General features: G+C 39.6%; 1 protein-coding gene across 1 annotated transcript in view; it reads left to right on the plus strand.

Annotated features, from left to right (window-relative positions):
• Window positions 1-9,206, plus strand: part of LOC112231770 (A-agglutinin anchorage subunit-like) — a 32,637-nt gene extending 23,431 nt beyond the window's left edge. Inside the window, exons 5-6 of the mRNA XM_042311782.1 lie at window positions 7,192-7,254; window positions 7,346-9,206. Of these exons, the coding sequence (XP_042167716.1) occupies window positions 7,192-7,254; window positions 7,346-8,366 (1,084 nt within the window). The 3' untranslated portion in view covers window positions 8,367-9,206. The remainder of the gene's footprint in view (window positions 1-7,191; window positions 7,255-7,345) is intronic.
• Window positions 9,207-11,872: the final 2,666 nt, after the last annotated feature.

The raw sequence follows: 11,872 nt of genomic DNA on the forward strand, positions 1-11,872 counted from the left end.
TATCTTGCTCCTTTGCACCCCAGTAACACTACTTGCACATTCATCTTCTGCACATCCTACCATTCCAGTGTTTAATTGCTATACAATGGCCTTTTTACTGCCTTACCTCTCTTATCCTACCTCATTTACACATGCTGTAAATAGATTTTTCTACTGTATTATTGATTGTATGTTTTTGTTTACTCCATGTGTAACTCTGTGTTGTTGTATGTTTCGAACTGCTTTGCTTTATCTTGGCCAGGGCGCAGATGCAAATGAGAACTTGTTCTCAACTAGCCTACCTGGTTAAATAAAGGTGAAATAAAACAAATTTAAAAATTAAAATAAAATCCATTTATTGAAATTGGTAACAACATTAACCAAATAAGAGCATCATTACAACACTAATCTAATCTAAAAACTATATTGTGTGCCTCTGTGTGGGTGGTGTGGGGAAGAAAGACAAAGAGAGTATTAGAGAGTATTATTACTATTCAGGGTAAGGGGGTTCAGAGGCGGTGAAACACACAACGAGACAGTTTGAGCAGGAATGTCAGCGCAACATCAGATGTTTCTCATAGGGCTCTGTAATAATCTTCCTCAGTTCTGATTTGCTAGCTCTTCTCACCTTTAATTAGGACAAGCATAGAAAAAGAAAGAATAGAATGGGAGATGGAGAGTACAAGGGCTGTTACTCTGAGGGTAAAAAGACAGGTGACAAGGGAGATGTCAAGCTGGTGTCGTGTGTGTGTATATGTGTGTGTGTACTTACCTCACTAGAGGTCTTAATTCAAACTCTGAGCTCTTGGAAGAATGGGGCAAATGGAGGGGTTGAGAAAAGCTGGCTTCCTTTGGGCCACCTTGTCATGCACTTTGTTCCATCTTCAGGGTTCATCATCTTGGGTTTATTCCAACCTACAGCATATATCCAACATAGTTTGTGAAATCAATTGAGGCATTGAACAAATACAAATAAAACAACAAGACACACCTACTTCAAGCCACTTGCTAACTAACAAAACATTGCTACACAATTCCGCAGATTATTTGACCAGACTCACAACATGCATATTTTGTTTTGTGCCACCAAATGTTTGCATGCCACTTGTAAAGTGAACAGGTTAACTAATACTGTTGTATTGTATGGAACAATGTTGTTTAAATTCATCAAAATGGTTAGCGGGGATAGGGTATACCGACACTCCTGGCCTGCAAAACAATGACCGATGATATATGTCGCCCAGCTGAGAGCCGACCGAACGAATCCCACAGGGTTGAGGAGGTCACTGTGTCCTGGTGTGGTTGCCGTTCATGCTCTCCCCATTGACTAGTAGACTATATCACGGTGACATCTAGATGGCTACCAATATGAGTTCATTATTGTGTAGGCTGCCATCTTGCCTGAAATATAATCATAGGAGGGAAACGTTACTAGCTACCGCCGGCGACACTGTGATAGGCTACAGCTGCCCACTGCACCATAGGTCAGCAAGCTGCTCAATACAACACTGGTCATTCGCACATTGTTTATTGGTATGTGTAAAATGCTGCCTGTCAACCGGACAAAACGTTGCACTGGTAATATACAGTGAGCTCCAAAAGGGTTGGTACAGTGACACATTTGTTGTTCTGGCTCTGTACTCCAGCACTTTGGATTTGAAATGATACTATGAGGTAAAGTCCAGACTGTCAGCTTTCATTTGAGGGAATTTTCATCCATATCGGATGAGCCGCTTAGAAATTACAATACTTTATTTACATACTTCCCCATTTTAGGGGACCAACAGTATTTGGATAAATTCACTTATATGTGTTTTAAAGTAGTCAAAACTTTAGTATTTGCACACAATTTTTACATCAAACTTGTGACTCTACAAACTTGTTGGATGCATTTGCAGTTTGTTTTGGTTGCGCTTCATATTATGTTGTGCCCAATAGAAATGAATGGTACTGTAAATCATGTACGGTGTCATTTTGGAGTCACTTTTATTGTAAACAAGAATACAATATGTTTCTAAACACTTCTACATTAATTTGGATGCTACCATGATTAAATATAGTCCTGAATGAATCGTGAATAATGACTCGTGAGAAAGTTAGACACACAAATATCACACACCCTTCAAAATGCTAACCTTATTGTAATGGTGAGAGGTTAGTGTGTCTTGGGGGAATGACATGAAATTCTGGACTTACTCATCTGGTTAAGAAAAGTCAGGATTGTCCGTCTGTAGACGCTATACAGACGCTCATACTATCAACAAACTATCTGTTGATAAACAACTGCTTCCTAAGATTATGGTTAGGTTTAGAATAAGGGTTAGGGTAAGGGTTACATTTCTGGTTAGGGCATAGGTTAAGTTTAGGGTTAGAGTAAAGGTTATGGTTAGAGCTAGTGTTAGTTGAAATGTTACTGATAGTCTGTAGACCACCTACAGATGGACTAATCCAAATAAGTGTTGCCGAGTGCAGTCACAGACATCTACACATCCAGAGCTCTTAGATCATATCAGTAACAAAGAAGGCTTTGATAAGAAGTCAACCGTCAAAGTATAACAAGTACTGGAACACACACAGATCACATACTAAACCCTTTGTTCTCCCTTAGTCTGCTGTGAAAACACCCCACGATGGCGTAACCAAGTCTTTTTTTAGGATATTGATGTCAGGTACTAGGTCTAACCAAATATTATTTTATCCAGACCTGGGACTATTCTGGTTTGTGCTGGGATTCTGTTGTTTTGACAATGCCGACTGAAAAAAAGTGTAATAACTGAATTGATCAATGAACGAACATACAAATGAAAGGATGAATGAATTAAATTGCTAGACAATATATATATTTTATTTAATCTTTAATTAACTAGGCAAGTCAGAAAGAACACATTCTTATTTACAATGATGGCCTAGGAACAGTGGGTTAACTGCCTTGTTCAGGGCAGAACAACAGATTTTTACCTTGTCAGCTCGGGGATTCGATCAAATAACCTTTCGGTTAACTGCCCAACGCTCTAACCACTAGGCTACCTGCTGCCCCGATATCAAGATAACTTGTTCCATCCGATTGAACGTAGATTTAAACATACTCAAGCCTTACACTGGATTACATGGTTGTAACACAATAGATGAAAACCTGTGATATCAAAGCAATAGTTAAAACCCCAAATCAGAGTTTAGGCAGAGTATTTCTCCTGTCTTATCCGGTGTCCTGTGTGAATTTAAGTATGCTCTCTCTAATTTTCTCTCTCTTTCTCTCTTTCTTTATTTCTCTCTCTCCCTCTAAGGACCTGCCTCAGGACTATCTGGCTTGACTCCTTGCTGTCCCCAGTCCACCTGGCCATGCTGCTGCTCCGGTTTCAATGGAATGGAATGGCTATGGAACCCTGACCTGTTCACCGGTCATGCTACCTGTCCCAGACCTGCTGTTTTGAAAATCTTGGCCATGTTCTGTTGTAATCTCCACCCGGCACAGCCGGAGGAGGACTGGCCACCCCTCACATTCTGGTTCCTCTCTAGGTTCCTTCCTATGTTCTGGCCTTTCTATGGAGTTTTTCCTAGCCACCGTGGTTCTACACCTGCATTGCTGGCTGTTTGGGGTTTTAGGCTGGTTTTCCGTGCAGCACTTTGTGACATCAGCTAATGTAAGGAGGGCTTTATAAATTCATTTGATTTGGTTTGATTCTACCTGGAACCAAAAAGGGTTCTCCTCTGGGGACAGTTGAAGAACCCTTTTGGAAACATTTTTTTCTAAGTGTATGTATGTCTTATGTTTAGAATGGAATATGTGGATGGATTCTGAATCTCTGAAAGGTGGTTGGGAGAAGAGGGATCTCCTAATTTGGAAGGCAGTAGCTGTACACAACCTACCATGACGCATAGCTTGTTGCTGTGAGAAATATTGAAGCATGGCCAGCATCTGAGGAGTGTTGACTTTAGAGTGCCAGTGGGAATATATGACTAAAAGGTCATGAAAGCACAATGTGTGCCAAACAAAATTATGCTTTGAAGGTTTATAAGATAATTGTGAAGATGGTACTAATAGGCAGCCAGGGTAGACAGCCAGTGTTGCATAGTGGCAGTATGTAGGCACTCCCAGGGTTTGGTATACGCTGATCTGGTGATTGTATTGATATCAGTATTCATAGGCCTAAATCATTAGTAAACACAGAATATATAAATTAATATATATATATATATATATTGTCTATGCGATATATATTGTCTATGTCGATGCTCAACTCAAATATGTTACATTTAAAGACAAATATCTCTGAAGGTAAACCTCATGTATACATATCCATTAAGGCACACCACAATGTTTATTGTTGGTATTTTTGGCCAAGCCATTTCTTGGAGTATAGCCAGCCTCATCCTCTTTGTCAGGTGATTTTCACGAAGACTGTCCTGCTACTCTTACTAAAACAACAGGTGATCATTCATTTTGTGAAGCACCCAGCTGGGGGGGTTCTACTAAACTAACATGGAATTGTTTCGTGACAGTCATATCATGGATAATTTAGCTACATGATTTTGAATTTTTGGGTAACTTTATTTTTCTACATTATTATTATTTTTATGAAAAGCAGAATTTGGCCTTTACTGCCATAGCCCATAGAAACATATTGAATAACACATTCATAAATGGAAAAAAAAAGACAGTCAAATGAGTAATAAGGGAAAAGTAGGTCAAGTAGGTCACATGGAGAGGCATTGTGCCGTGAGGTGTTAGTATATTTGTTTTTTGAAACCAGGTTTGCTGTTCACTTGCGCTATATAAGATGGGAGTTCCATGCGCTCATGTCTCTGTATAATACTCTATGTTTCCTTGATCTTGTTCTGGACCTGGGGACTGTGAAAATACCCCTGGTGGCATGTCTGGTGGGGTAAGTGTGTGTGTGTCAGTTGACTATGCAAACCATTTGGAATGTGCAACATACAAAAACAAGTCTTTCCTCAAATCTTAGCCAAGAGAAACTGGCATGCATAGTTTTAATATTAGCCCTCTGAGAACAATGACGTGCCACACTATTCTGGGCCAGCTGCAGCTTAACTAGGTCTTTCTTAGCAGCACTTGACCATACGACTGAACAATAATCAAGATAAGATAAAAACTAAAGCCTGCAGGACTTGCTTTGTGGAGTGTGGTGTCAAAAAAAGCTGAGCATCTCTTTATTACAGACAGACCTTTCCCCATCTTTACAACCATTAAATCTATATGTTTTGACCATGACAGTTTACCAACTTATTTAACACCAAGTAACACCAGATTCATTACCAGATTCAGCTGACATCTAGAACTTATGGAATGATTTGTACAAAATACAATGCTCTTAGTTTTAGAGATGTTGTTGGGCAACACAATGGCCATTTATGTGGCAATCACATTTCTATGAATACTTCTGACCCGTTGTGTTCATCCTTTCAGCTCTTGATTAGTTGCGAAGGAATGCAGAATGATTTGATTGTACCTAAATGTTTTGTGGGGAGATTGTGTAGAGAATACAGTACGGTATGTTCAGAATTTCACAAATCATAGAATGAGTTGCATTCTGAATCTATAGAGTGGAAGACAATTCCCCAAGTTTTCATACAACCTGTCAGTCATATTTGTTGTCAATGTTGTATGCTGTACCAATTATACGTTCCCAGAAATGTTCTACTTGCATTAATATTTTGGATTTACTGGTATACGCCCATACCATTCTGCAGTTGGGGTACACCTACACCATTCCAACACATAAAAGCTGCTTTTTAATATACTTAACTATCATTTATGGGAAGGAAAACTATTTCACTCTTAAAAGTAATTCTAGGTCATATTTAAATAGAAATCTGGAAACACTGGACAATTGCTTTATGCCGGATACACTGCTGGGAGAGCATACTTAGGCACTATTGAGGAGTAAACCATAACCCTTTTAAGATGGGTAGATCTTTTTTAATTCCCAATGAAGTGATCATTTCATACTGTTCATGAATTTAAAAAAAAAACCTGTGTCATCATTGGGTGTGTGTGTTCTCACATGTGCATATGTACATTTGTTTTGGTTTTAGAATTGCCTTGGGATATCTGAATAACAAACATACAATTACTGATCAAAGTAGTGTATAAAACATTACATATTACAATCAGTTATACTTTATACATAGTGTGACCGGGGATGTGTGGTGTAGGTCCATATCCTGCTGGATAGGATTAGGACTTAATGACTCATTAGTTGGAGAGAGTTGACACTATTTTCAGCAGAAATGGAGGATAGGACACAACTGAGCACACCTTTTTTGAGGTGACTCAAAACCAAAGTTTCCATTACATCAACCTTCATCATAATGATGTCATCAAGGCTGTTCCTCAAACTATAAAAGCTGTAGCAATACTCAGGTGTATACTCAGGTGTATCATCACAATTGAAGAGCATTGTTGAACTGCCAGCCCTTTTTTTGGAGTAAACTGAAAAACCTACATCCATAACCACATTTTTGGGGGTAAGTCTGTTTTTAATTTATTTCTTATTTAACCAGGCAAGTCAGTTAAGAACAAATTCTTATTTACAATTTTTTTAGGATATTGACTTCGGGTACTAGACCTAAACAAATATTATTTTATCCAGACCTGGGACTATTCTGGTTTGTGCTGGGTTTCTGTTGTCTTGACAATGGAGAGGCCACCTGACAAAAAGTGTAATAACTCAAATGTATCAATGAATGAACATACACATTAATGGATGAAATTACTACCCAATACATATATTTTATTTATTAACCTTTATTTAACTAGGCAAGTTAATGAAGAACAAATTCTTATTTACAATGACCACCTAGGAACAGTGGGTTAACTTCCTTGTTCTGGGGTAGAACGACAGTTTGTCTTGTTAGCTCAGGGATTCGACCCAGCAACCTTTCGGTTACTGGCCCAACGCTCTAACCACCAGGCTACCTGCCACCCCAATTACAGTGTAACAAATCATATTTTGAAGATTTTTTTATGAAACAATAGTTTAACTAGAGATTAATACCAAGACAAAGGACTCATGGATGACTTTGTTTATAAAGTGCAAATCATAGATCCCAAATGTTGTGCATTACCAGAAAATCACTACTATAGTGATCTCCTATATTTAATGTGTCAGTGTCATTCTGTTTGTCATTATTTGTCTTTTACCTTATGAATGATGTTGTCCTAATGACTTCACCCTTATTCTGTTATATTAGAATAATAAGAAAACCGTTTGAAGATGAATGCAACACTTATTACAGTCCTTCTTCTGATTATAGGTAAGTTGATCCATTAGTCTGTAAATTGTAAATCATTTGAAATTGCTAAAATATATTCTAAAATTGATTCTTTAATTTACAACATCATCAGGGAATTCACAAAGCACAATAACCAATGCCCTCACAACAACCACAACTGCTGCCACAACAACCACAGCTGCTGTAACTACAGCCACAGTAGCCGCCAACACAACTACAGCTGCTGCCACAACAACCACAGTTGCACCAACTACAACTACAGCTGTCGCCACCACAACTACAGCTGCCGTAACTACAGCCACAGTAGCCGCCAACAGAACCACATCTGCTGTAACTACAGCCACAGTAGCCGCCAACACAACTACAGCTGCTCCCACAACAACCACAGCTGCTGCCACATCAACGACAGAGGCTGCCATGTCAACCACAGCTGCTGCCACAGGAACCACAGCTTCTCCGACTACAACCACAGCTGCTGCCACAAGAACCACAGCTTCTCTGACTACAACCACAGCTGCTCTAACTACAACAACAGCTGCTGCCCTTTCAACCACAGCTGCTGTAACTACAGCCACAGTAGCCGCCAACACAACCACAGCTGCTTTAACTACAGCCACAGTAGCCGCCAACACAACCACATCTGCTGTAACTACAGCCACAGTAGCCGCCAACACAACTACAGCTGCTGCCACAACAACCACAGTTGCACCAACTACAACTACAGCTGTCGCCACCACAACTACAGCTGCCATAACTACAGCCACAGTAGCCGCCAACAGAACCACATCTGCTGTAACTACAGCCACAGTAGCCGCCAACACAACTACAGCTGCTCCCACAACAACCACAGCTGCTGCCACATCAACGACAGAGGCTGCCATGTCAACCACAGCTGCTGCCACAGGAACCACAGCTTCTCCGACTACAACCACAGCTGCTGCCACAAGAACCACAGCTTCTCCGACTACAACCACAGCTGCTCTAACTACAACAACAGCTGCTGCCCTTTCAACCACAGCTGCTCCAATTACAACCACCACAACTACCGCTGCTGCCCCCACAACCACAGCAGCTCGAACAACAACCACAGCTGCTGCTACGACAATCACAGCTGCTCCAGCTACAACTACTAAAAAAGCCACGGCTGCCACAACAACATCCATTTTTGCTGCATCAACCACAGCTGCTGCCTCCAGTGGAATATGCTTCAAGACAAGTCTTCTCACAATCTGCCTGGCTGTGATGTCATGTCTGGTTCACTCATACCGGTAGACGAATCATCATCTTGATAGCATACCTCAAAATACACATATCAAATCCTATTCATAATTGTTTATAGAGCGGTTGATTCGAGCCAAGAATGCTGATTTGGTGAAAGCAATAGTATATCACACCGTATACCATGGGTATGACAAAAAACAACCTTTACTGGTCTAATTACACTTGTAATCAGTTTATAATGGCAATAAGGCACCTCAGGGGTTTGTGGTATACGGCCAATATACCATGGCTAAGAGCTGTATCCAGGCACTCTGCATGCCTAAAAACAGCCCATAGCTGTGGTGTATTGGCCATATGTATTGGCCCATAGCTGTGGTGTATTGGCCATATACCACACCTCCTTTGGCCTTATTGAATATAATGAAATATATATAATGAAAATATAAATAATATGTATTTTGAAGACGGTAAAGATTCCTAGAGACACTGAAATATCTGTAGGATCTTCTTAAACAACTGCTGCTACTCAGTCCCCTTTACCCTTAAATAATCATCCTTGTAGTCACAGTTATTTTGTATTTATTTTAACTAAACATTGTATTTTGTGCTATTACGCACCTCACCTTAATTCAGTATTAAACAAAAACTCTGACTACTTTGAATAAATATATTTTTTAAAGAAATTCTGATCAATTTACACACAATACCCTATAATGAAAAAGAAAAAACTGGGTTTTAGACATTTTTGCAAATGTCAGAAACACCTTTTTTTCCATAAGTATTCAAACGCTTTGCTATGAGACTGGAAATTGTGCTCAGGTGCATTCTTTTTCCATTGATCATCCTTGAGATGTTTCTGCAACTTAATTGGAGTCCACCTTTGGTAAATTCAATTAATTGGACATGATATGGAAAGGCACACACCTGTCTTTATAAGGCCATACAGTTGACAGTGATTGTCAGAGCAAAAACCAAGCCATGAGGTGTAAGAAATTGTCTGTAGAGCTCAGAGACAGGATTGTGTCGAGGCACAGATCTGGGGAAGGGTAGCAAAAATGTTCTGCAGCATTGAAGGTACCCAATAACACAGTGGCCTCCATCATTCTTAAATGGAAGAAGTTTTCCAAAAGGCATCTAAAGGACTCAGACCATGAGAAACAAGATACTCTTTGTCCTGAATGCCAAGCGTCATGTCTGGAAGAAACCTGGCACCATCCCTTCAGTGAAGCATGGTGGTGGCAGCATCATGCTTTGCTGATGTTTTTCAGCGGCAGGGACTGGGAGACTAGTCAGGTTCGAGGGAAAGATGAAAAGGAGCAAAGTACAGAGAGATCCTTAATGAAAACCTGCTAGTGAGCGCTTAGGACCTCAGACCGTGGTGAAGGTTCACCTTCCAACAGGACAACAACCCTAAGCACACAGCCAAGTGTCACGATGTGGCCCTTTGGGGTGTATATTGTGGCTATTTATTGACTTTACGACAGGTCATAAATTCCTGGCAGAGACAATCTCCCCTGGTCATGTAGAAAGAGAGGGGAAATAAACCTATGGAATAAAGAGCTTTTCTTTGTTCAACTCCTTTTCCACAAAATTGGAGGATTAGACAATAGTTATATTTTTGAGAATGTGGGAATGGCCCGTGGGTATTTAAAGAACAATCTTGTCGAAGCTGTCTAATTTTGTGACATCAGGATGGGCGGTAAGCACAGAATAACGGTAGCTTTGGAAGTGTACATTTCTCAGTTATTAGTTTTCTTCCTGAATGTTGTGTAAAATATAGGATAGAATATGAACTATTTGTGAGAAGATGTAATGTCATGTTGGCCTTCTAAACGAGATACTTGTTTAGTTATAGAGTTTTAACTAGTCAGTGGCCCCATGAGCCCAGACATTACATCAGGCATCATAGAACCGCCCCTTTTTCCACAGAGTATAAAACCCACTTCCTACAAAATAGACATTAAGTCAGAGAACACCGGGGTGGAGTCCCCACTTTGGAATGGCTACAATTCTATAGACCATTAGACCATACAGCTGTAGTTTTGGCTACACGGCTGGAAATTGTTAAACTCTGAGACTATTGATCACTAGAGAATAAGAGCAAATCTTAGACGTATAATTACTAGTCTGCAGCTGGAAATTACGTACGTCTAGTATGGGCATACCAACAACCATCGAAACATCTATTCTATGCGACAACCATGGGTATGCATTATGAACACAACCAGAGACTTTCTGCCGATTGACTCTCCAGCGGACGGACTGGATTCCAACAGAGTAGACAAGAATGACATACGGGTGTAAATATATACATTGCAATTATTCTCGAATGAGCGGCCGTTCATGTGCAAAGGATTAGCATTTAAATTAATATAATTACCAACTGTGTGAGGTGAATCCATTTTGTCTTTCCCACTCTTTCTCAGTCCCCATCCCTTTTCTTTGTCTACCAAGCCGTCGTATCGGTTATGTCGGCTAGGGACATTTTCTTTGTATCATGTATTAACCCAAATATCTACTGTTCGTTATATAATTCTGTGTGATTATTTAGTTAGTTAGTAAATAAATAATTAAGCCAATTTGTATATCTCTGATTCATGATTTAGGCTAGGGTTTGTGCAAATATACAAGATGTCATAATAATACATTAATGAGAATGGACTATCGATCAGATATTAAAATATCTGAAGAGTTATATTTGGAAAATGATAACTGTAAATCTCAATATTTTCCATGGACTCTCGACTTCCTAGTTAATTCATGTTTACATGATTCATTTAATAACAGTCATAATTCATCCTGGAGACCTGATTTGATATAAATAAGTCATCACATTTAATAATTGTCCAGACATGACACAAGACAATGCAGGAGTGGCTTCAGAACAAGTCTCCGAATGTCCTTGAGTGGCTCAGCCAGAGCCCAGATTTGAACCTGATGGAACATCTCTGGAGAGACCTGTTAATAGCTGTGCAGCGACGCTCCCCATCCAACCTGACAGAAGTTGAGAGGATATGCAGAGAAGAATAGGATTAACTCCCCAAATACAGGTGTGCCAAGCTCGTAGCATCATACCCAACAAGACTTGAGGCTGTGATTGCTGTCAAAGGTGCTTCAACATAGTACTGAGTAAAGTGTCTGAAACCTTATGTACATATTTAATACTTTTACAAAAAATTCTAAAAACCTGTTTTTGCTTTGTCATTATGGGGTGTTGTGTGCAGATTGATGACGAAAAACTAACAATTTAATCAGTTTTTGAAAAGGCCTTAACAAAGTAAATGGGTCTGAATACTTTCCGTATGCATTGTATATACATAAACGCAACAAGCAATCCTTTCTAGGATTTTACAGAGTTACAGTTCATATAAGGAAATTTGTCAATTTAAATAATTTCATTAGGCCCTATTCTATGGAT

This window comes from Oncorhynchus tshawytscha, linkage group LG34, assembly GCF_018296145.1.
Source record: "Oncorhynchus tshawytscha isolate Ot180627B linkage group LG34, Otsh_v2.0, whole genome shotgun sequence".
Taxonomy (NCBI): domain Eukaryota; kingdom Metazoa; phylum Chordata; class Actinopteri; order Salmoniformes; family Salmonidae; genus Oncorhynchus; species Oncorhynchus tshawytscha.